We start from the raw sequence: 27,157 nt of genomic DNA on the forward strand, positions 1-27,157 counted from the left end.
TAGGAAAAAGTAGTAGTCCCTACTTTGTTTCAGTATATCTTCTGACTGGATTCTAATTTCAGTGAAATTCCAAAACAATCCGTATTAGTATTTAATAAGATTGTATCTATATGAAACACTGGTTTGTGGAGGGGTAAATATGCACGGGCTTATTACGTAGTTATTTGATCTAACTGGTAAGGTTGCTAATTATTTGGTGATAAGTGTGTATTAGATGTTGAGTTGTTCGTTTAACTACACATGCAACAATATTGCACAATTGATATTCAAAAAAAAAATCTGAATCTAGCTGATTGTTTGGGCTGTTTTCATGTGTTGTTTTTGTTTCAGTTGGTTGAGCAGATCCTGGTGGACAGTAGTGGGAAGGCTACAGGCGTAGTCCTAGAGGATGGAACAGAAGTGCTGAGCAAGATGGTTTTGTCTAACGCAACTCCACATCATACGTACTTAAAATTAACTCCGAGGGTAAGGCGACATTGGGTGAAAGGCCCTGGTTTTCCATGCTAAAACATTTCAAAAACCTTCACCGTTCATGCATTGTTATTCTTCATGCCTGTGACTAGTAGTTTTCATCTACATAACATAGCACTGCTGCACCTGCATAGTTGCATGTTTTATATGCGATTGAGTATACACTATGCACCGTGCAAGACGCATGCACAGATGCACACAGAACACAATATGCAAAGTGCTAAAAAGATATCCTTCTACATAAAAATGTTTTTGCAAGCAGGTCTTTCGGATTGTGTCACAATTACATTTCTGCTATTTTTTGTTCTGTGTAAAACAAGTTTATCTATCTTTACAAATGCAATATGTATCCAAACTGAATGCTGTTTCACACTTGACTTTATTTATTTAGCCCCTTCCCCAATCAATATCCATAACTATTGTAATACTTTTTGTCCAAACCTTCTTCAGGGTAATGTGCTTAAGGATCTAAAAAGCTAGTCCCATTCTTATTTTATCCCAGCTGACAAAATATTACTTATATATCTGTGTGTGTGTCATTTTATTTTTATATATATTTTCTGTACAAATTTAGCCACTGATATACTGACATGTGGACCGTATTATATATTATCATTTTAAATTAGTGTTGATAATGTCCTGTGCAATCTTCTATTAGTCAATCTCTGACTCAACATATAAATACAGAGAGCAATCAGTGTGTTAAGATAAAGAAACCAATACAGATTGTCAGCACTTTCAGATTACTTTAAGAAATTATCTCTGATGACTGTTTAGCTTCCGACATATTTTCCTAGATGCTTGTAATCATCTCTTGATGGGTCAAGATGGCATTCTCCAAGTAATGAGAAATGCCAGTTGACTACTGCTTAGCGTGGCTGGGCAAGGACAGATACATTTCTTGCCTTGTGATAGACAATTCTATAAAGAAGTTGTATTGATTGTGACACAGACGGACACAGTACGTGAGATTTTCAACTCCGTACAGTAACTTAAGTGGGTTTTTCGACATGTAATATTTTTATTTCAACTGTAATACATAACAAAGATGGCGGACCAAACCAGAGCTCACCCTAGGGGACCACATATCCTTTTGCCATTTCCTACTGTCCCTCCAGGCAACAAAGTAATGATGTTACAGGCCTCTTTTGAAGAATAATGAGACTATTATGAAGTAGAGGGACATTCTTCTTATGCACTGGCTTGTAGACAAATGATAGCGCTGTTAGCTCAGGGATTTGATTAGTTCTTGTAAGAGAATGTGGCCACAGCTGATATGACTCTGCTAGTGACTACTATTAGATTCTGGTCATTTCTGACGACCATCAAACTGAATAAGTTACTGTATGGGTGATTATATTTTTTCATGCCATAGCTAATAGATTGAACGCCATTTATTTTTTTTATTTTTTTATTTTAGGAAAAATTGCCAGAGGATTTTCTTACAAGGATTTCACAGTTTGATGCCAAATCTCCAGTTACTAAAATAAATGGTAGGTTCGCAGAGACTTAATTATAGTAATCAGTTAATGAAAGCAAATACATGCTCTAACTAAAGATCCAATTTAAGCCATGGGGATAATTTATCCATGCAAATTCCTGCATGTTGCATTTTGGAAGTCACTAAATGAATCTTCTGTTTTTGTTTATGTGTTTATAAATGACTCTCTATAAAATATCCCGAAAGATTTATATTAAGGTTTGTGTATATGAATAAAAATAATGTAGAATATCGCAGGACTATACATATATATATATACTCCAATAGACACAGCTGTGCAATATTTACATTTATAGGGGAAATTTAGGCATACTGATGTTGAGCCTGATTAGAATGGAATAACACCAATTATATATATATGTACAGTTGTAATCAAAACTATTTAACCCCCACTGCAAATCAGGTTTATTGTCAAAATGTACAGACGTTCAGCTGTTTGCAATGAACAAATCAAACAAAAGCAATTTAAATAGCTCAACGCAACAAATGCTTCAAGTGGTTTTCCCCAAATTTAAATTCTATTTCTGGAGGGGATATGCATGAACAAACTCGTGCTACCCCCCCTAATTTAATTTTTCTCCACCCCTTCCTGTCAAGGCTGCACACACTTTGACTGACAGACACTCCCTCACTGAGGCATGTACTGACATACACACTGTTTAGCCAACACACACTGTCACTGACAGACACACACACACACACTCACATACAATGACATACACACACACGCACTCACAGATTTGACACACACTGACAGTCACACACTCACTGACTGACACATGCACACTGATAGACATACACACACTGACAGACCGACATACACACATTTACTGACAGTCTCACACACACACACACATTAACTGACAGACACACACACTCACACACACACATTGACAGATATACACACACATTAACTGACAGAAACACAAACACTCATACACATTTTCCCCAACACTGACAAATTATTGTTTATTTATTTTTTACATTTTAATTTAACTCCACCCAGCCTCCGTGGGAGAGCTAGAGTGGATTCCTCACCTGGGGTCTAGTGGGGCTGCTAGTGCTGCTGGGCAGGTGTGCGTGCAGGCAGGGGGTGGACGTGCAGAGTAGGTGGCGAGGGAGCTCTGATCTTCCTGCTCATATCACTTACACGCCACTTAGTAATGCAGGGAGCCAAACCGACGTCATATTCTGGCTCCCGGCATCACTAAGCAGCGCACGAGGGAGCCGAGCAGGAAGAGCTCAGACTAGAAAACTCCCTCGCTGCACGCCGGCAATAACAGCTGCCCCCCGGCTCTTGGGCCCCCCAGGACACAAGGCTAACAAGGCATCCAATGGGACATTTGGGCAGCTTTTTTTGCAGCCCCCAGAAAATGCCTTGTTAGCCTCGCGGTGAGAACACCGCTGAATATACCCAGGATTTAGTTGGCATGTAGACCTGAGAATCTGGCAAATAATCTCTTTTAAAATGTTATCATCACACATAGATAATGCTTACAAATGTAAAAGCTAAACAGTGAATTAAGTGAAATTAACAGACACATTCAGACACGTTTAAATGGACTATCCAGGCACCAATACAACCTCAATGCATTTTATGTTTTGGTTTTATTAACATGCTGTATTTTTTTGCATTCTCAGATCTTTCTAGTTTTTGCACAAAAATCAATGTTTTACAGAATTCTGCACCATAAGCTGCCTCTTTACCAACAAACCCTCATACCAGAAATACTGACTTTTTCCATGCATGCACACAGCTCAGCCTTCTAACATTCCTAAGTGACCTGCTTTTAATTCATAGCTCAGCTGCAGACCATTAGAAAAACTTTAAACAGGTAGTGATATCCTTGCTTTTTGTCTACATCGGTGTCCTCTCCTTCTACTGCAGGTTATTTTGCTGTTCAGATCATTCAGTGCTGTCAGTGGCTGAGCTGTGTTCATAAATTGGAAGAGGAAGTATTTTTCTAGAGTGAGGGGGCGTGGCTGAAAAGGGCAGGCTTATGGCTCAGTATTCTGCAAAATATAAATTTTTTGTGCAAAAACTATAATGATTAGAACATGCAAAAAAAAATACAGCATATTAATGACGCAAAAAGCTATCAAATGCATTAAAGTGTTATTGGTGTCTGCAGTATTCTATTAAGGTTGTTGTCACATAGTTCTTTTTTTTACATATTGACTGGGCTGTCAGTCATCACGTTCTGTCTGTGTAATGTCGCATTGTACCGTGGACGAATAAACCATTCTGATTCTACTTTTTCTCCAGTGGCTGTGGATCGGCTACCAAACTTCCTGTCTATACCAAACGCATCTGATGGCAAACCCCTACCACATCACCAGTGCTCCATCCATCTAAACAGCGAGAGAATGCAACTCCTTAATGAGGCTTTTGAAGATGCGTGTAGGGGAGTACCTTCTTCCAGGTAATCCATAATAATGTTGTATAATTATATATTATATAATACAGTTATATATTACAGATATTTTTTTTTTGTAACCAGGCAGTAGTGTTGTCGCGAACCCGAAATTTTCGGTTCGCGAACGGCGAACGCGAACTTCCGCAAATGTTCGCGAACCGCCATTGACTTCAATGGGCAGGCAAATTTTAAAACCAACAGAGACTCTTTCTGGCCACAAAAGTGATGGAAAAGTTGTTTCAAGGGGACTAACACCTGGACTGTGGCATGCCGGAGGGGGATCCATGGCAAAACTCCAATGGAAAATTGCACAGTTGATGCAGAGTCTGCTTTTAATCCATAAAGGGCAGAAATCACCTAACATTGACACCTGTCCTCAAAGCCCTGCCCTGATACACACTGACACAGAGCAGAATAGAGACTGTTCACCGTCCACAGAGACCATGATACACACTGACACAGAGCAGAATAGGGACTGTTCCCCCTACATAGGGTCACTTGGCAGATATGGATTGACACCTGTCCTCAAAACCCCTGATACACACTGACACAGAGCAGAATAGGGACTGTTCCCCCTACATAGGGTCACTTGGCAGATATGGATTGACACCTGTCCTCAAAACCCCTGATACACACTGACACAGAGCAGAATAGGGACTGTTCCCCCTACATAGGGTCACTTGGCAGATATGGATTGACACCTGTCCTCAAAACCCCCGATACACACTGACACAGAGCAGAATAGAGACTGTTCCCTGTCCACAGAGACCATGATACACACTGACACAGAGCAGAATAGAGACTGTTCACCGTCCACAGAGACCATGATACACACTGACACAGAGCAGAATAGGGACTGTTCCCCCTACATAGGGTCACTTGGCAGATATGGATTGACACCTGTCCTCAAAACCCCTGATACACACTGACACATAGCAGAATAGAGACTGTTCCCTGTCCACAGAGACCATGATACACACTGACACAGAGCAAAATAGAGACTGTTCACCGTCCACAGAGACCATGAAACACACTGACACAGAGCAGAATAGGGACTGTTCCCCCTACATATGGTCACTTGGCAGATATGGATTGACACCTGTCCTCAAAACCCCTGATACACACTGACACAGAGCAGAATAGGGACTGTTCCTCCTACATAGGGTCACTTGGCAGATATGGATTGACACCTGTCCTCAAAACCCCTGATACACACTGACACAGAGCAGAATAGGGACTGTTCCCCCTACATAGGGTCACTTGGCAGATATGGATTGACACCTGTCCTCAAAACCCCTGATACACACTGACACAGAGCAGAATAGGGACTGTTCCCCCTACATAGGGTCACTTGGCAGATATGGATTGACACCTGTCCTCAAAACCCCTGATACACACTGACAAAGAGCAGAATAGAGACTGTTCCCTGTCCACAGAGACCATGATACACACTGACACAGAGCAGAATAGAGACTGTTCACCGTCCACAGAGACCATGATACACACTGACACAGAGCAGAATAGGGACTGTTCCCCCTACATAGGGTCACTTGGCAGATATGGATTGACCCCTGTCCTCAAAACCCCTGATACACACTGACACAGAGCAGAATAGGGACTGTTCCCTGTCCACAGAGTCCATGATACACACTGACACAGAGCAGAATAGAGACTGTTCCCCGTCCACAGAGACCATGATACACACTGACACAGAGCAGAATAGGGACTGTTACCCCTACATAGGGTCACTTGGCAGGTATGGATTGACACCTGTCCTCAAAGCCCATGATACACACTGGGGGGAGCTACTGTCCTCCCCAACCCCTGCGCGGTGGGTGGGGGCCATAAATCACAATGGGGGGACCTACTGTCCTCCCCCCCCTTGGCCCCCACCCCTGCGCGGTGGGTGGGGGCCATGAATCACAATGGGGGGGCCTTCTTTCCTCCCCCTCAGCCCCCATCCCTGCGCGGTGGGTGGGGGGCATAAATCACAATGGGACGGACCTACTGATAGGAGTGGAGTATTGTTCATATCAGTTTAATACCTTCCGCGTCTCCTATCAGTGGACGTGTAAATGGCAAAGATTTTTAATTGTTGAATCACCTCCCCTTTTTAGGCCAAGGTGGGAAGATGCTTAGACCACTGGTATATTGGTGCCATCTTGGAGGATTTTTTTTTGGTTTGGTTTTTGAAGCCACAGTGCTGCACCAGTGGGCCTAAAAATTAGGCATGTACACATGCCTGAAAAATTTGGTATTGTTGCAGCCGCTGCTGTAGCAGCGGCCAGAAAAATTGATGTTTGTTTCACAGGCAGAAAGTGCCCTAAAACATGGCGGCTTGAACCCTAGTTGGTGGCGGATAAGTCACGCAAGTCAAACGTCATTCAGAGCTAAAATACAGCAGCGTGTGGACCATTTTTAGCCCAAGGCAGCTCATCTCATCAGGCCTTTTTTAAGCGAATGTATCGCCCAGTGTCAGTCCCTTCGGGATCCATCCCTCATTCATCTTAATAAAGGTGAGGTAATCTAGACTTTTTTGACCTAGGCGTCTTCTCTTCTCAGTGACAATACCTCCTGCTGCACTGAAGGTCCTTTCTGACAGGACACTTGAAGCGGGGCAGGCCAGAAGTTCTATCGCAAATTGGGATAGCTCAGGCCATAGGTCAAGCCTGCACACCCAGTAGTCAAGGGGTTCATCGCTCCTCAGAGTGTCGATATCTGCAGTTAAGGCGAGGTAGTCTGCTACCTGTCGGTCGAGTCGCTCTCTGAGGGTGGATCCCGAAGGGCTGTGGCGATGCATAGGACTTAAAAAGGTCCGCATGTCCTCCATCAACAACACGTCTTTAAAGCGTCCTGTCCTTGCCGGCGTGGTCGTGGGAGGAGGAGGAGGAGGATGACTTCCACCTCTCCCCCTGTTAGATTCCCGTTGTGCTGTGACATCACCCTTATACGCTGTGTAAAGCATACTTTTTAATTTATTTAGCAAATGCTGCATCCTTTCCGACTTGTTGTAATTCGGTAACATTTCCGCCACTTTCTGCTTATACCGGGGGTCTAGTAGCATGGACACCCAGTACAGGTCGTTCTCCTTCAGCCTTTTTATACGAGGGTCCCTCAACAGGCAGGACAGCATGAAAGACCCCCTTAACCTGGGTGGCACATTGGGGCGGTAGCACATTCAAGCACACATAACGCAACAGGTTGTGTTCTGTTACTATTGTACTCATATGCAACCTATATGTTTTTATGCCTGCCTTGAAGTGCTCCTAATGGTTTATATTGAAAATATTACTGATGCATGTTATATTGTAACCTTATAATAAATAAAGAATTAAAAAAAAAAAAAGAAAGACCCCATTTGCACAAGGTTGGATGCCGAGCTACTCATTTCCCGTTCCTCCTCCTCACTGATGTCATTGAAGGTATGTTCTTCCCCCCAGCCACGTACAACACCACGGGTACCAGATAGGTGACAACGAGCACCCTGGGATGCCTGTTGTGTTTGGTCTTGCTCCTCCTCCTCCTCCTCAAAGCTACAATCCTCCTCTGACTCCTCTTCCTCACAATCCTCTTCCAGCGTTGCCGCAGGTCCAGCAAGCGATGCTGATAAGGCTGTTTCTGGTGGTGATGGTGACCACAACTCTTCCTCTTCCTCTTCACGCTCATCTACAGCCTGATCCAGCACTCTTCGCAGGGCACGCTCCAGGAAGAAAACAAATGGTATGATGTCGCTGATGGTGCCTTCGTTGCGACTGACTAGGTTTGTCACCTCCTCAAAAGGACGCATGAGCCTACAGACATTGCGCAAGAGCGTCCAGTAACGTGGCAAAAAAATTCCCAGCTCCCCAGAGGCTGTCCTAGCACCCCGGTCATACAAATATTCATTAACAGCTTTTTCTTGTTGGAGCAGGCGGTCGAACATTAGGAGTGTTGAATTCCAACTTGTAGGGCTGTCGCAAATCAAGCGCCTCACTGGCATGTTGTTTCGCCGCTGGATATCAGCAAAGTGAGCCATGGCCGTGTAGGAACGCCTGAAATGGCCACACACCTTCCTGGCCTGCTTCAGGACGTCCTGTAAGCCTGTGTACTTATGCACAAAGCGTTGTACGATCAGATTACACACATGTGCCATGCACGGCACATGTGTCAACTTGCCCAACTTCAATGCCGCTATCAAATTTTTTCCGTTGTCACACACCACTTTGCCGATATCCAGTTGCTGCGGAGTCAGTCACTTTTCCACCTGTGCGTTCAGGGCGGACAGGAGTGCTTGTCCGGTGTGACTCTCTGCTTTCAAGCAAGTCAAACCCAAGACGGCGTGACACTGCCGTATCCGGGATGTGGAATAGTACCTGGGGAGCTGGGGGGGTGCCGTTGATGTGGAGCAAGAAGCAGCGGCACAAGAGGACTCAGCCGAGGAGGTTATGGAAGAGGATGGAGTAGGAGGAGTAGAGGAGGTGGCAGCAGGACTGCCTGCAATTCGTGGCGGTGTCACCAACTCCTCTGCAATGCCACGCATTCCTTGCTTGTCAGCCGTCAGCAGGTTTACCCAATGCGCAGTGTAGGTGATATACCTGCCCTGACCATGCTTTGCAGACCAGGTATCAGTGGTCAGATGGACCCTTGCCCCAACACTGTGTGCCAGACATGCCATGACTTCCTTTTGCACAATCGAGTACAAGTTGGGGATTGCCTTTTGTGAAAAGAAATTCCGGCCGGGTACCTTCCACTGCGGTGTCCCAATAGCTACAAATTTTTTGAACGCCTCAGACTCAACCAGATTGTATGGTAAAAGCTGGCGGGCTAATAGTTCGGACAAGCCAGCTGTCAGACGCTGGGCAAGGGGGTGACTTGGTGACATTGGCTTCTTATGCTCAAACATGTCCTTGACAGACACATGACTGTGGGCAGATGAGCGGGAACTGCTCAAGGCGGGAGACGGAGTGGCGGATGGTTGAGAGGGGGCAAGAAGGACAGCAGTGGTTGACGTGGCTGAAGATGCTGGACCAGGAGGAGGATGGCGGCTTAGAGTAGGCGTGCTGCTTGTACTCATGTGTTGATCCCATAGGCGTTTGTGATGTGAGATCATGTGCCTACGCAAAGCAGTTGTACCTAGGTGGGTGTTGGACCTCCCACGACTCAGTTTCCTTTGGCACAGGTTGCAAATGGCATCGCTGTTGTCAGAGGCAGACACACAAAAAAAATGCCACACTGCTGAGCTCTGCAATGACGGCATTCTGGTGGTGGACACAGCATGCGTTGATTGGCGTGCTGTCGGGCTGACCCCGGGTGCCGATGCATGCTGTCTGACTGTGCCACTAGCTCCTTGCGACGACCCCCCCCCTGCTTCCAACTCGTCTCCTCTTCCTCTCTGTCTCCCCATCTGAACTTTCGCCCTGTTCTTCTTCTTGCCGAGCGGGCACCCACGTGACATCCATGGACGCATCGTCATCATCAACCGCTTCGCTTGTATCTGACAACTCAGAAAAGGAAGCAGCAGCGGGTACAACATCATCATCATCACACCGTACCTCCATGTGTTTAATGCTGCCTGCCTGAGACATATCCCTGTTATCTACATCCTCTAGCAATAATGGTTGCGCATCACTCATTTCTTCAAACGGGTGTGTGAATAACTCCTCTGACATACCAAGTAAAGCGGCTGTGGTGCTAGTTTTGGTGGTGGCGGCAGGCGGGTGAGTGGTATCTTGAGAGGTGCCTGAAGCTAAGCTGGAGGAGGATGGTGCGTCAAGGTTCCGAGCGGAGGCTGTACAAGATTGGGTGTCCTGTGTTAGCCAGTCAACTATGTCCTCAGAACTTTTCAAGTTCAGGGTACGTGGCTTCTGAAAACTGGGCATTATTCTAGGGCAAAAGGGAATCACAGCACCACGACCACAACGGCCCCTGCGGGGTGGCCTGCCTCTGCCTGTCATTTTTTTTGGGATTAGTGGTACTATGCGTGCAAGCTACTGTGAGACCAGATATGATTGGCAATGTGCACTGTAACAGTTCTGCAGAGCACACACTGTAGGCCTGACACACCCGCTTGAAGACAAGTAACTGCTATTCAATCTATAACAGTGAAAAATAAATTTTGGTTTTAAAAGCACGCTATAGAGACACCAGATATGATTGGCAATGTGCACTGGAACAGTTCTGCAGAGCACACACTGTAGGCCTGAGACACCCGCTTGAAGACAAGTAACTGCTATTCAATCTATAACAGTGAAAAACAAATTTTGGTTTTAAAAGCACGCTATAGAGACACCAGATATGATTGGCAATGTGCACTGGAACAGTTCTGCAGAGCACACACTGTAGGCCTGAGACACCCGCTTGAAGACAAGTAACTGCTATTCAATCTATAACAGTGAAAAATAAATTTTGGTTTTAAAAGCACGCTATAGAGACACCAGATATGATTGTCAATGTGCACTGGAACAGTTCTGCAGAGCACACACTGTAGGCCTGAGACACCCGCTTGAAGACAAGTAACTGCTATTCAATCTATAACAGTGAAAAACAAATTTTGGTTTTAAAAGCACGCTATAGAGACACCAGATATGATTGGCAATGTGCACTGGAACAGTTCTGCAGAGCACACACTGTAGGCCTGAGACACCCGCTTGAAGACAAGTTGATACCGGAGAAACTGACGGAAGCCAAGCACAGAGAGATGGACACAGGTTTCTTCAGGAAGGAAGAGATTCTTTATTGGATCACCGATCGGGACTCAGAGGGACTAGCGTCACCAAAATACAGCAAAGTCTGAGTACTGAATACATAGAGTACATTCCTTATATAGCACTGTAGCTCCTCCCACAATTAACTACACCCACACATACCCTTAACCTATTTAATAAATAGAGTCTAAACTCATCCATCCGGTCTAACCACGTGGCTCATCTGATACAAAGGAGAGGGACGCGTAATTCCAGTTCTTACATTCCTGCACCTGGTCAGTACAGTGATGACAGTATCTTAGCTACGTATAATTAACTAGCTGATACTACAAACACATATACATACATATGCCTTGTGGCAATCTTAGCCTGCTAAACTTGTATTTTACTGGAATTACATCACATTCCCCCCTTTGATGCCTCTGATATTTCACAATTACTTGAGGCATCACTTAACCTTGGTTTGCTTACACCGCAAGTTACCTTGAACCAAACCAGACTTATCTTATGATGTGAATCTTTTCAACACTCATCTTCTTGCATTGGTTCTCCCTGATCTAGAGCCTTATACTTATATATCGCCATTATCTGTGCAGCAGCCTTCCTCTCTGCTATAGTTCCTATCAGGCTTTGCACAGACCTAACTACTAAGGGTATAAGACACGGTAGGAGTAGACACAACAGTAAAATCAGTAGGACTCCACCTACCACTGCCTTAAGCCCTCCAAACCACTCATACCAGTTACCAAACCAACTACTTGGATTGTACCCTTTCCATACCTGAGTAGGCACATGCGCTAGTTTAATCATATGGCTAGTAAGCTCAGCTATTGCTTGCCCTTCGTCATCTATTTGAAGACAGCAATTGCTCAGGTTAAACTTCCCACATACACCTCCCTCTACTGCCAAAAGGTAATCCAAGGCTAATCTATTTTGGTACACTGCTGTCCTCATCCTGGTATTATGCTTCGCTAGAAGATTGAGTGCTTGTGAGGTCTCATTAGTAATAATCTCAACCACCGCCTGTAATCTTATAATACGGTTGAGCATATAAATTGGGGTTCTATAACCAAAGGTACCATCTTCTGCCCACGTGGCTGGCCCATAATAATCTATGATACGCTGGGGAGGCCATTCATTATCTTCCCAGGTGCCTATCTCTAAGGGTCCCCTTTTCTTCCTATGATTCACATCATACACTTTAACACCTAAAGTCTCACCTGTTTCAATCGGTAACAAGAAGAAGGATGGTTTGAGCATACCCAACACACATGCCCCTTCCCAGTCCTGTGGCAACTCCGAATAGGCTTTCTTACCACAGATCCAGTACAAATTTGCTGGGGCTCTCCAGGTAGATGTGATGGATAAATCAAACCACACATCCTTTAAACTGGCATATCTAGCAAACGGGTTAGATGGTTCTGAGACATTTGAAGCCGACCACCAAGTTGTATTTTTAGTATCATCATCATAAGCTTTTTGCCCTAGACAAGTTAATTCTCCTACAGAAGTATTATACATTATTCCTTTCCTTGCTATGCAAACATAACCTATGATGGAGGTCTTTAATCTCCACTCAGATTTACCTCTAACACTCAAATGATAATCGGCTTGTGTAGATATTAGTTGGTCAACTGCCTCAGAACCGGACATTACCTCCTTTGCTTCCCAAGGCCATTGGTCTCCCATGTTAGTACCTCCACACACATAGCAGTTGGTAACATTAAGACTACCGGCAATACTTTCAGCTAGATCAATGAACAGGTTTTTAGCGTTATGGGGGATCTTATTATCTATACTCATCTCTTCGTAAAAGGAATGGTATACTTGATGAGTCTGGGAGGATACCGTATCAGTCTCTATTCCTATAAACAATAATGTCCCAGGATCTAAACCCGTCCCGTATATTTGAAACCCAAATAAATTACCATATTTATCTAAGAACTTGTCGGGGTTATTAATAAGTATATGGACTGGGTTGCATTCCATAGACTTACAATAAGGGCTAGTCGGCAACTTAGTCACTATCATGTCTTTGTCTACTGTCTGTCCCCAAGTTGCCCACCCCACACAAGACCAATATGGGCAAAAGTTATAGTCTTTATTTGGGCATCTAGGACTTACATATTTATTTTTGCTACTGGGACAAATATATTTATCGTTAGACCCATACGTCCTCTCCCATCTAAGATCCCCACATACATTCCACGGTTTTCTACCACTTGATATCGCCTTACATGCATCAAATAGCAGAACACCCGAAGAATGTACGGATTCTAACACCGTCTTATTAATTAGGGTCCCCTGAGGATCTCCATTCCTGAGAGTCAACCAAATTGTACGAGGTTGATACTCTGGACTGAAGCACTTAGGTTCTCCTACTCCTAAATGGCACACACTATAGTCTATATTTAGGTATCTACATCTTGATACCTCTCCTTTACATTCGTATTGTGAATGCCAAATTAGGGTTTGGGAAATATGGTTACCTGTTCTCGTAGTCTTAATGCATACCTCACAGCTAGGATAGTCGGTACCTCTACCTTCCTGAATATAAAAACACATATAAATAAACACAATCAAAAGCACATCTTTCGCCGTCATCCTCAGTCTTCGTCCGTGCGATGGAACCTCAGCTTCCAGGATGTGAGGGCTGCAGGGAATGGAGTTCTGCTCGTCTTCACAGGTGTCCCTTCGAGACTTTCCTGGCTTATACACTATGTGTTGGTAAGCGGACAGGCTTTATTATGGCCTTCTCACTCACACCTGTAACAATAAAATTTGTAATCCACAATAATTCCTCGTTACTCCGACTGAGTAGTGCGTTTCAACCGGATCTTGCAGGGATTCTCTGGATCTGCTGTAACTTGCCAAGAATCGACTGCTGCTGGTTTAACCCTGGAGTGATGTATCCACGGAGTCACTTCTGCTACTTTTATTGCTGTAGGGGTAGACAAGAGAACAACATAAGGACCTCTCCACTTGGGCCCTAACGGTACATTATTCCACTCTTTAATCCACACTTGATCTCCTGGATGATAACTATGAACAGGGGGATAAATATTCACAGGTAATCTATCTTGTACCCATTTCTGTACCTCCTCCATAGTCTTACCCAACTCTACAACCTGCTGCCGGGTAATTCCTTCTCCCAACTGACTCAAGTCCCCCCTTAAGTTACCAAGTACGGGAGGTGGTCGCCCATACATGATTTCAAAAGGAGAGAGGCCCATCCTTCTGGTAGGGGTACTGCGGATTCGCAATAAAGCTATGGGTAAGAGAACGTTCCACTTAAGTTGGGTTTCCTGACACATTTTAGCCAACTGGTTCTTTATAGTTCTATTCATTCTCTCTACCTTACCAGAACTCTGGGGTCTATATGCAGTATGAAGCCTCCACTTTATACCAAGCATATGAGTCAGTTGTTGTAGGCACTGATGAACAAAAGCTGGACCATTGTCCGATCCTATAGAACAGGGTAGTCCATATCGGGGTATTATTTCTCGTAGCAGGAATCTCACAACTTCTCCTGCTTTCTCTGTACGAGTAGGACATGCTTCTACCCAGCCTGAATAGGTGCACACAATTACCAACAGGTAACGATGTCCACCCGATTTAGGCATTACTGTAAAGTCTATTTGTAGATCGGACATGGGGAGTCCCCCCATAAACTGGACTCCTGGTGGCTTTACTGGTCCTTGTCTTGCATTATTCTTAGCACACGTTACACATCTGCGTACAATGGCCTGAGTCAAGTTGGACAATCTTGGTATGTAGAAATGTTTTCTAAGAGATTCTTCAGTACTGTCTCTCCCAGAATGTGTCCCGTTGTGATAATTTTGGACAATTTCTACCGCTAGCGATGCTGGTATAACTATTCTTCCATCTTCTAGCTGATACCACTTGTTCTCCAGATACTTTCCCGGTTCAGTCTTTAACCACTCCTCTTCTTGAGCTGTATAAACTGGAGTCCATTGGGACAGTGGAGTTGGTATAAGAGCAGCTATATGCCCTACATACTCCTGTCTTCCTGATTCAGCAGCACGCTTAGCTGCACTATCTGCCATCCGATTTCCCTTGGTTACATCACCATCTCCTCTCAGATGCGCTCGACAATGTATGATACCGACTTCTTTCGGCTCCCACACTGCTTCCAATAGTTGTAGGATTTCAGCTGCGTACTTGATTTCTTTGCCTTCTGAATTCAGTAGTCCTCTTTCTTTATACAAAGCTCCGTGGGCATGAGTGGTTAAAAACGCATACTTAGAGTCCGTATAGATATTTACTCTTAAACCTTCAGCCAATTGTAACGCTCGTGTTAGTGCTATTAATTCTGCCTTTTGTGCTGATGTTCCTTTCGCCAGTGGCCGAGCTTCTATCACCTTGTCTATTGTTGTCACTGCATATCCTGCATAGCGGATCCCTTCTTTCACATAACTACTGCCGTCGGTGTAATATTGAACATCGGGGTTCTGGATGGGAAAATCACGAAGATCTGGTCTACTTGAGAATACTTCATCCATTACTTCCAAACAATCATGTTGACTTTCAGTAGGTTGTGGCAAAAGGGTAGCTGGATTTAAGGTGTTTACAGTCTCTAAATGCACTCTTGGGTTTTCACACAACATTGCTTGATACTTGGTCATACGGCTGTTACTAAACCAATGATTTCCTTTGTAATCCAACAACGTCTGTACTGCATGTGGGACTCGTACATAAAGTTCTTGACCCAGAGTGAGTTTATCGGCTTCAGCTACTAGCAGGGCGGCTGCAGCTACGGCTCTTAGACAAGGTGGAAGTCCGCTGGCCACTGCATCCAGTTGCTTAGACATGTAGGCAACAGGTCTTTGCCATGATCCCAAGTACTGTGTCAATACTCCCACAGCCATTCTTCTTTGCTCGTGTACATATAAGTAGAATGGTCGTGTGTGATCAGGTAGACCTAATGCTGGGGCACTCATCAAAGCCTTCTTCACATCTTCAAATGCCGTTTGCTGTTCTTGGGTCCATAAGAAGGGGTCGTGCTCTGTACCTTTGATGGCTGCGTACAGAGGTTTTGCTAGTATCGCATAACTGGGAATCCATATCCTACAGAAGCCTGCTGCCCCCAAGAATTCTCGCACTTGTCTTCTATTCTTGGGTATTGGTATTTGGCAGACAGCTTCTTTTCTCTCTGGCCCCATAATTCTTTGACCTTCAGAGATATGGAATCCTAGATACTTGACAGTTGGCAAACACAACTGAGCCTTCTTTCTAGACACCTTGTATCCTGCCTTCCAGAGAATGTGTAGTAGATCGTGCGTTGCTTGCTGACAGATTTCTTTTGTAACTGCTGCTATCAACAAGTCATCTACATATTGTAACAATACACACTCTCCTGGGATGGACTCGAAATCCAATAGATCTTGACTTAGGGCTGAACCAAATAGGGTAGGTGAATTTTTAAACCCTTGGGGCAGTCTTGTCCAAGTCATTTGGCGTTTTGAGCCCGTTACAGCGTTCTCCCATTGGAAAGCAAAAATACATTGACTTTCTGCGGCAATTCGGAGGCAAAAGAAGGCATCTTTGAGGTCTAAAACTGTGAAGTAAGTAGCCCCGCCCGGAATTAAAGCAAGCAGGTTATATGGATTGGGTACAACTGGATGTATACTAACAACCGCATCATTGACTGCTCTTAAGTCCTGCACAGGTCGATACTCATCTGTGCCGGGCTTTTGAACAGGCAGCAATGGGGTGTTCCAGGGGGAAGTACAGAATTTTAGGATACCATACCGTATGAACTTATCCAGATAGGATTGTATGTTCTTCTTAGCCTTCTGCGGGATGTGATATTGTCTCAGGCTCACTGGATAAACCCCATGTTTAAGTTCAATTTTTATTGGTGGAATATTGCGGGCCAGTCCTGGTGGGTTGTTCTCTGCCCAAACTCCTGGTATGTTAAACAATGTCTCATCACTCCTAGGGTTTTGGCTAGTCAACACTGTATAAAGTCGCCACTCTTCTTCCTTTGGTACGGATAAAGTCATAATACCTGAAGGTCCATTAAACTTTAAGGATGTTGTTCCATTTGGTAGGAACGTAATCTGCGCTTGTAATTTTGATAGCATATCACGTCCCAGCAATTGGACTGGACATTCAGGCATATAAAGGAATTGGTGTTTTACTACGTGGCCTCCCAATGTACAGAGTCGACTTTTAAGAACCGGTTTTTCAGCACTTCTTCCAGTTGCTCCTATCACAGTAATAGTCCTTCCAGATGGAGGAGCAACTAGATTAGTCACCACTGAATGTTCAGCACCAGTGTCGATCATGAACGCACTCCTTTTCCCCCCTATTGATACATCGACCATAGGCTCCGCTCGACCAAGGGGGATGGAGCCCGGTCGGTATCAATAGTCCTCCATGACAGTGTCAGCCAATCCTACAAAGTCCCTACCTTCTCTATCGCGGGACCTTTGCGCTGCTGGAATATACCTGTCTTCCCTAACACTTCCTCTGTTCCCATTACTCCCTCTATAACCATTACTCCCTCCGGGGCCTCCTCTACCTCTCGCTCTACCTCTAAAGTTTCCGTAGCCTGCCCTGGGTTGGTCTCTCTCGTACTGCTCTCTTTGCGGACATTCGTTCCTCCAATGCCCTTCTTCCTTGCAATACGCACACTGATCCCTACTCAAAGGCTCCCTACTCCATCTATTATTGCCTCTATCTGGGCCCCGTTTATCTACGCCTGCGATCGCTACCGCTAGCATATCAGCCTTTTTACGCATCTTGCGCTCCTCCTCTTTCTTGCTTTCTGTTTCCCTATTCATATAAACCTTATTAGCTACCTCCATTAGTTGGGTGATTGACATACCTGCAAACCCTTCTAACTTTTGTAGCTTGCGCTTAATATCTCCGTATGCTTGGCTGACAAAGGCGGAGTTAACCATTCGGGAATTGTCTGCGTCTTCCGGATTAAAGGGGGTATACAAGCGGTATGCCTCCAATAATCGGTCATAAAAGACACTGGGCGCTTCATCGCTTTTCTGGATCACCTCAACTGTCTTCGACATGTTAATGGCTTTCTTTCCTCCGGCTTTCATGCCAGCAATTATAGCGTCTCTATAGGCTCTGAGTTGAACCATATCAGCACCATTTACGTTCCAATCGGGATCGGTGTTGGGATAGTGTGTCGCGGCCCATGCTGCTGGATTGGCTTGGTTCAAAGCACGGGCTCTATCCTCTAATGCTTTAATGGCTGCTTGATTTATTCTTGTCCTTTCCTCATTGTTAAATAAAGTCATTAGTAACTGCTGGCAATCAGCCCATGTCGGATTATGCGTCTGTACTATTGAGGTGAACAGATCAGTCATAGCTTGTGGTTTCTCAGTATACGAGGAATTATGGGTCTTCCAGTTTAAAAGATCGGTTGTGGTAAATGGGACATATACGAAGACTGGGTCAGCGTGTGCCATTTGACCTGCGGCATCGATATAAGCTGACCCGGGATTCAGACGAAGAGGCATCTGATAGTGCTTTAATTGTTGGGCACCAGTCAACTGTCGGGTTTGGATGGGGCTACGTAGAGAGGCGTCAGTCATGGGTTCCGGTCGGGGAGAGATAGGGTATGGGGATGTGGGAGGTTGGTTTTGGGAAAAGGTCGTAAATAAAACACTTCGAGCCGAGCTAGATGAAGCTTGACCGGAAGTCTGAAGTGGCGCCAAATCAGGATATTCGTTTCTAATGGGGGTGGATTCTGGTTCCGGAAGGGGAGATTTAGTACGAGGGGGGGTGGATCCTGTACTGGAGGAGGAAGCGGAAGTGGATGAGGGTAATGAGGGGAGGGGTGCAGGACTTCCTGCGTTTGCGTCACTTCTTCTTAACGGAAAGTAAGGGGGCGGCAAAGGGATCTCGGACTCAGGGGGCGTGTCCAAAATGGGCCTAACACCAGTCCTAGTGGACGAGCAAGTCCTAGCTACCATGAGGCGACACTGCTCCTCGTGGCATGTCTGGAGCCATTTTGGCGAGTCATTTACGGCCTGTCTCCAACAATCAATATAAGGAAACTGGCCGTAAAGTTCAGGCCTACCTGATACAGCCACGTGTAAGCGCTGTACCAGAGTTGGATCCAAACTGCCACGTGGCGGCCATGCCGCAACCAAAGTAGGCCACTCCCTAGTGCACAAAGTGACCAAACGTACAGGGGACATCTTAACCCCAAAATCACAAACTTTGAATCCCTTTTTAAAATTCTTAACCATACATCCTAAGGGATCCGGAATCGTTGACTGCGACGCACCCATACTTAACAATGGAACGTCGTCGACAACGAATACTATACACGCGTACTATTCAACAGTCACACCCGTTTCCTCTGGCAACAGCACCACGTGGTACGGTTACCAAGTGAAACGTACACAATAACAATAAACACTCAGGGAATTCCCGTACACACACAGCTGTTACACCAGTCACTATATAATCAATATTATGCCCTTTGGCGTAACTATACAGTCACCCACGCTATAATTCTCTATATACGAATTACCCGTCTATAACACACCCCAGTAACATCGTCTTTTACAAATAGCGGTTACAGTACGGTTAGCATAGGTCAAAGCACAAGTTAAGGTCACAATACAATTATTAGTGGTTATGGTGTTAAACATGCAATGGACGACAATGATTAGTACTTATTATACAATGTCAGTAAATATACAGGGTTATGGTACCGTGCACTATAATACAGCAACACACTATCAACACTCTCGCTAGACGGCTGAGCTCGCGCTATCTAACAAGATATACACTTTACTAAAACAATCGTTAACACATTTACAATTCCCAACTAAACTATTGGCCAGTACCTTGAATGGACTACCTAAAACTATATACACCCGTTTTGGTTAGCCACACTGCCCAATCACCACATATATAGCGAGCTAGAGAACCGAATTTACACAGGCGCCTCTTAGTCGCACTATCAAAAGTCTAGTGGGTTCCAAATTTACACGCCTTCCCACTTAGCCCAGATAGGATGAGAACTAGCGAACCGAATTTACACAGGCGCCGCTTAGTCTCCCGGTCCCTCCGACCTAGCGAACGTAATATACACCCTAGAACGCTAGTCTAGACAAGACACCGGTGTCCGGCTAGGGCTATTTACACCAGGACCCCGCCTGACTAACCAAATCAAACGGTCTGACTAAAGAGCGTTCGATCGAGCGGTGCGCCTTCGCTCCTTCCCTCCGACAGAGGGGGCAGATACAGATTCAAAAACCCCTTTGGGCCTACCGCACAATCGGTATACCCCTAGCGGGTCCTGCCGTCTAAAACAGCAGTTGTCTTACCTCCTCGTTCCTGAACCTGAGTTCACACTCATCGACGGGGACACCCCAGCACTTCTCACGTAGAGGCCGATGATCTCCTGGACAACAGACCAGTGGCGCCGAGACGAAGGGAGGTCCACGCAGAAGTTCAGGGGTGCAGCCGTAGAGAACGTGGGCAAAGATAGACCGTCTCACGCCTCTGCCTCTCAGCTACCGTTGAACGATGAGCTTCCCGGCCAATGCACCAAATGATACCGGAGAAACTGACGGAAGCCAAGCACAGAGAGATGGACACAGGTTTCTTCAGGAAGGAAGAGATTCTTTATTGGATCACCGATCGGGACTCAGAGGGACTAGCGTCACCAAAATACAGCAAAGTCTGAGTACTGAATACATAGAGTACATTCCTTATATAGCACTGTAGCTCCTCCCACAATTAACTACACCCACACATACCCTTAACCTATTTAATAAATAGAGTCTAAACTCATCCATCCGGTCTAACCACGTGGCTCATCTGATACAAAGGAGAGGGACGCGTAATTCCAGTTCTTACATTCCTGCACCTGGTCAGTACAGTGATGACAGTATCTTAGCTACGTATAATTAACTAGCTGATACTACAAACACATATACATACATATGCCTTGTGGCAATCTTAGCCTGCTAAACTTGTATTTTACTGGAATTACATCACAAAGTAACTGCTATTCAATCTATAACAGTGAAAAATAAATTTTGGTTTTAAAAGCACGCTATAGAGACACCAGATATGATTGGCAATGTGCACTGGAACAGTTCTGCAGAGCACACGCTGAAGGAAGGACTGACAGAGCCGCTTGAAGGACACTGACTGGTTGCTATTAGCTTACACTAGAAACCTTTTTTCTTTGTAAAAGCACGCTAAAGAGACACCAAATATGATTGGCAACTGTCAAAGCACGCTGGAACAGGTCTACAGAGCACACGCTGAAGTAGGCCTGACACCCAGACGCTTGCAGACAACTAACTGCTCTTCTATTACAGTGAAAAAAAATTATTTCTTTTAAATCTAAAGCTTAAGCTATTGTAAAAACAGATATGAGTGGTGGCACTGGGCAAGAGGGCACAGTATCCGCTGTGAACCTCACACAGAAGCTGGCAGGCAGGCAACTGCTCTTCTATTACAGTGGAAACAAAATTTTGGTTGTAAAAGCACGCTATAGAGACACCAGATATGAGTGGCAACTGTCAAAGTACGCTGGCAGGGTTGTGCAGGGCACACGCTGAAGGAAGGCCTGACAGAGCCGCTTGAAGGACACTGACTGGCTGCTATTAGCTTACACTGAAAACCTTTTTTCTTTGTAAAAGCACGCTAAAGAGACACCAGATATGATTGGCAACTGTCAAAGCACGCTGGCACAGGTCTGCAGAGCACACGCTGAAGTAGGCCTGACACCCAGACGCTTGCAGACAACTAACTGATCTTATATTACAGTGAAAAAAATGATTTCTTTAAAATCTAAAGCTTAAGCAATTGTTAAAACAGATATGAGTGGTGGCACTGACTGTGCAAATGGGCAAGGCATCCAACCTGACACAGAAGCTGGCAGGCAGGCAACTGCTCTTCTATTACAGTGAAAACAAATTATTTATTTTAAATCTAAAGCTTAACCAATTGTTAAAACAGATATGAGTGGTGGCACTGGGCAAGTAGGCACAGTATCCAATGTGAACCTCACACAGAAGCTGGCAGGCAGGCAACTGCTCTTCTATTACAGTGGAAACAAAATTTTGGTTGTAAAAGCACGCTATAGAGACACCAGATTTGAGTGGCAACTGTCAAAGTACGCTGGCAGGGTTGTGCAGGGCACACGCTGAAGGAAGGCCTGACAGAGCCGCTTGAAGGACACTGACTGGCTGCTATTAGCTTACACTGGAAACCTTTTTTCTTTGTAAAAGCACGCTAAAGAGACACCAGATATGATTGGCAACTGTCAAAGCACGCTGGCACAGGTCTGCAGAGCACACGCTGAAGTAGGCCTGACACCCAGACGCTTGCAGACAACTAACTGATCTTCTATTACAGTGAAAAAAAATGATTTCTTTAAAATCTAAAGCTTAAGCTATTGTTAAAACAGATATGAGTGGTGGCACTGACTGTGCAAATGGGCAAGGCATCCAACCTGACACAGAAGCTGGCAGGCAGGCAACTGCTCTTCTATTACAGTGAAAACAAATTATTTATTTTAAATCTAAAGCTTAACCAATTGTTAAAACAGATATAACTGGTGGCACTGGGCAAGTAGGCACAGTATCCAATGTGAACCTCACACAGAAGCTGGCAGGCAGGCAGGCAACTGCTCTTCTATTACAATGAAAACAAATTATTTATTTAAAATCTAAAGCTTAACCAATTGTTAAAACAGATATGAGTGGTGGCACTGACTGTGCAAATGGGCAAGGCATCCAACCTGACACAGAAGCTGGCAGGCAGGCAACTGCTCTTCTATTACAGTGAAAACAAATTATTTATTTTAAATCTAAAGCTTAACCAATTGTTAAAACAGATATGAGTGGTGGCACTGGGCAAGTAGGCACAGTATCCAATGTGAACCTCACACAGAAGCTGGCAGGCAGGCAACTGCTCTTCTATTACAGTGGAAACAAAATTTTGGTTGTAAAAGCACGCTATAGAGACACCAGATATGAGTGGCAACTGTCAAAGTACGCTGGCAGGGTTGTGCAGGGCACAAGCTGAAGGAAGGCCTGACAGAGCCGCTTGAAGGACACTGACTGGCTGCTATTAGCTTACACTGGAAACCTTTTTTCTTTGTAAAAGCACGCTAAAGAGACACCAGATATGATGGGCAACTGTCAAAGCACGCTGGCACAGGTCTGCAGAGCACACGCTGAAGTAGGCCTGACACCCAGACGCTTGCAGACAACTAACTGATCTTCTATTACAGTGAAAAAAAATGATTTCTTTAAAATCTAAAGCTTAAGCTATTGTTAAAACAGATATGAGTGGTGGCACTGACTGTGCAAATGGGCAAGGCATCCAACCTGACACAGAAGCTGGCAGGCAGGCAGGCAACTGCTCTTCTATTACAGTGAAAAAAAAATATTTATTTAAAATCTAAAGCTTAACCAATTGTTAAAACAGATATGAGTGGTGGCACTGGGCAAGTAGGCACAGTATCCAATGTGAACCTCACACAGAAGCTGGCAGGCAGGCAACTGCTCTTCTATTACAGTGGAAACAAAATTTTGGTTGTAAAAGCACGCTATAGAGACACCAGATATGAGTGGCAACTGTCAAAGTACGCTGGCAGGGTTGTGCAGGGCACACGCTGAAGGAAGGCCTGACAGAGCCGCTTGAAGGACACTGACTGGCTGCTATTAGCTTACACTGGAAACCTTTTTTCTTTGTAAAAGCACGCTAAAGAGACACCAGATATGATTGGCAACTGTCAAAGCACGCTGGCACAGGTCTGCAGAGCACACGCTGAAGTAGGCCTGACACCCAGACGCTTGCAGACAACTAACTGATCTTCTATTACAGTGAAAAAAAATGATTTCTTTAAAATCTAAAGCTTAAGCTATTGTTAAAACAGATATGAGTGGTGGCACTGACTGTGCAAATGGGCAAGGCATCCAACCTGACACAGAAGCTGGCAGGCAGGCAACTGCTCTTCTATTACAGTGAAAACAAATTATTTATTTTAAATCTAAAGCTTAACCAATTGTTAAAACAGATATAACTGGTGGCACTGGGCAAGTAGGCACAGTATCCAATGTGAACCTCACACAGAAGCTGGCAGGCAGGCAACTGCTCTTCTATTACAATGAAAACAAATTATTTATTTAAAATCTAAAGCTTAACCAATTGTTAAAACAGATATGAGTGGTGGCACTGACTGTGCAAATGGGCAAGGCATCCAACCTGACACAGAAGCTGGCAGGCAGGCAACTGCTCTTCTATTACAGTGAAAACTAATTATTTATTTTAAATCTAAAGCTTAACCAATTGTTAAAACAGATATGAGTGGTGGCACTGGGCAAGTAGGCACAGTATCCAATGTGAACCTCACACAGAAGCTGGCAGGCAGGCAACTGCTCTTCTATTACAGTGGAAACAAAATTTTGGTTGTAAAAGCACGCTATAGAGACACCAGATATGAGTGGCAACTGTCAAAGTACGCTGGCAGGGTTGTGCAGGGCACACGCTGAAGGAAGGCCTGACAGAGCCGCTTGAAGGACACTGACTGGCTGCTATTAGCTTACACTGGAAACCTTTTTTCTTTGTAAAAGCACGCTAAAGAGACACCAGATATGATGGGCAACTGTCAAAGCACGCTGGCACAGGTCTGCAGAGCACACGCTGAAGTAGGCCTGACACCCAGACGCTTGCAGACAACTAACTGATCTTCTATTACAGTGAAAAAAAATGATTTCTTTAAAATCTAAAGCTTAAGCTATTGTTAAAACAGATATGAGTGGTGGCACTGACTGTGCAAATGGGCAAGGCATCCAACCTGACACAGAAGCTGGCAGGCAGGCAGGCAACTGCTCTTCTATTACAGTGAAAAAAAATTATTTCTTTAAAATCTAATGCTTAAGCTATTGTTAAAACAGATATGAGTGGTGGCACTGACTGTGCAAATGGGCAAGGCATCCAACCTGACACAGAAGCTGGCAGGCAGGCAACTGCTCTTCTATTACAGTGAAAAAAAATGATTTCTTTAAAATCTAATGCTTAAGCTATTGTTAAAACAGATATGAGTGGTGGCACTGACTGTGCAAATGGGCAAGGCATCCAACCTGACACAGAAGCTGGCAGAAAGGCAACTGCTCTTCTATTACAGTGAAAACAAATTATTTATTTTAAATCTAAAGCTTAACCAATTGTTAAAACAGATATGAGTGGTGGCACTGGGCAAGTGGGCACAGTATCCAATGTGAACCTCACACAGAAGCTGGCAGGCAGGCAACTGCTCTTCTATTACAGTGAAAAAAAAATATTTATTTTAAATGTAAAGCTTAACCTATTGTTAAAACAGATATGAGTGGTGGCACTGGGCAAGTAGGCACAGTATCCAATGTGAACCTCACACAGAAGCTGGCAGGCAGGCACCTGCAATTACATTACACAGGAAAAAAAAAAAAAAAAAGCAGCCTGATGTTATAGCCCTAAAAAGGGCTTTTTGGGGTGCTGTCCTTACAGCAGAGATCAGATGAGTCCTTCAGGATTGTAGTGGACACTGAATACCCTAGCCTAGCTATCAATTTCCCTATCTAATCAGCAGCAGCTAAACTTTCCCTCCTCTCACTAAGCATGCAGCTTCAGAATGAATCGAAAATGGATGCTGGGAGGGAGGTTGGAGGGTGTGGAAGGGAGGGAGTGCTGCTGATTGGCTGGAATGTGTCTGCTGACCGAGAGGCACAGGGTCAAAGTTTGCCCAATGATGACGAATAGGGGGCGGATCGAACTGCGCATGTGTCCGCCCGCCGCGGCGAACGCGATCACGCTAAGTTCGCCGGCGGACAGTTCGGTACATCACTACCAGGCAGTATATTAAAGTAAGTGAACATATTGTTTGAAATTATATGATATTTAAATGTGACACAAAAGGGGTGGACAGTCCTGTTGTAGAGGGATAATAGCACTGTACAATGTTTGAAGGTATTATAAGTAGCAAGTAAGCGGATCATCTGAAAGAGACAGTTCAAATTGCTATGAAGATCAAAACGTGTTTTGTGGTGGCAGGGCTTAATGAGGCTCGGATTCTCAGAGTCCGATGGAAAAGATTATTTAAATAGTATTAGACCCAGCCCCTAGTGCCGCGGTCCACCTGGAAATTTCCCCGTATCCCGGAGGGCCTGTCCGGCCCTGTATTGTGGGTGCCTGAAAATTTGGTTGTCTTTAGGAAACTGTTTAGACATTTTTTTTTTATTAGACAAAGTCATTCATTTTTGGAAGATTTGCAAATTCAGATAAAAATCGTCTTATTTGGCTGAATTCCAAATATCAGAAGACACTCTGGAGGAATTGACTGCTGAACAAATTGTTGATGCCCTAATTTCTTCCATGTGCGATTTGCTCCTTAATTCATTTCTTGCAAATTCATTAGATTGGTAACCTCATTTAGACAGGCGTGTAGGTTTCCACTACTTTTCATTTAGTGAAAAAAAGAAAGTGGTAAACCGTGCCAAAAAGTTAACCGTTCTAAAAGTGCGTAAAATAAAATAATGATATATACATACACTAGAGGAAGTCCAATATTATGGTGGTGTATATGACCCTCGAAGAAATAAGAACAGGAAAAAATTATAGTGCAATATGTCACATAAATATTAACACACATGTTTATATAAAAACCCAATCAAAGACTAACTCAAGCTTTCCAGAGCTGCTAAGAGCTCTGTCCGTATATCACATGGACGGTATAATTCCCGTTTTAGGATGTGTGGATAATAGCTGTAGTTGGTGTCCAATTCTCAGCAGCTGTATATAGAGAAAAAACTGAATAAAATCCAATGGCACAGTATATAGTGAATACTATACAGTAGAGAAAAAGCAGGTAAGTACTCACAAGCCTGGAGCCATATGTTATTATTTGGCTCCAGGTTTGTGAGTACTCAACTTCCGCACCATTTATATATTATATGTACTGGCTATATTGCACTATATTATTTTGTCTCTTTTAGATGCATCAAAACGTGTGGTCCACCTATTGTATGTATTGAACTTTTTGGCGCGGTTTACCGCTTTCTTTTTTTTACTTTTTGGTTATC

The 27,157-nt window shown here is 44.4% G+C and overlaps 1 protein-coding gene across 2 annotated transcripts in view; it reads left to right on the top strand.

Annotated features, from left to right (window-relative positions):
- PYROXD2 (pyridine nucleotide-disulphide oxidoreductase domain 2) overlaps window positions 1–27,157 on the top strand; it is a 78,460-nt gene that overhangs the window by 25,121 nt on the left and 26,182 nt on the right. For both annotated transcript variants that reach the window (XM_063434965.1, XM_063434966.1), the window contains 3 exons: window positions 331–465; window positions 1,892–1,964; window positions 4,239–4,395. In XM_063434965.1, coding sequence (XP_063291035.1) covers window positions 331–465; window positions 1,892–1,964; window positions 4,239–4,395 — 365 coding nt within the window. The remainder of the gene's footprint in view (window positions 1–330; window positions 466–1,891; window positions 1,965–4,238; window positions 4,396–27,157) is intronic.

Source organism: Pelobates fuscus, chromosome 10 (assembly GCF_036172605.1).
Source record: "Pelobates fuscus isolate aPelFus1 chromosome 10, aPelFus1.pri, whole genome shotgun sequence".
NCBI lineage: Eukaryota > Metazoa > Chordata > Amphibia > Anura > Pelobatidae > Pelobates > Pelobates fuscus.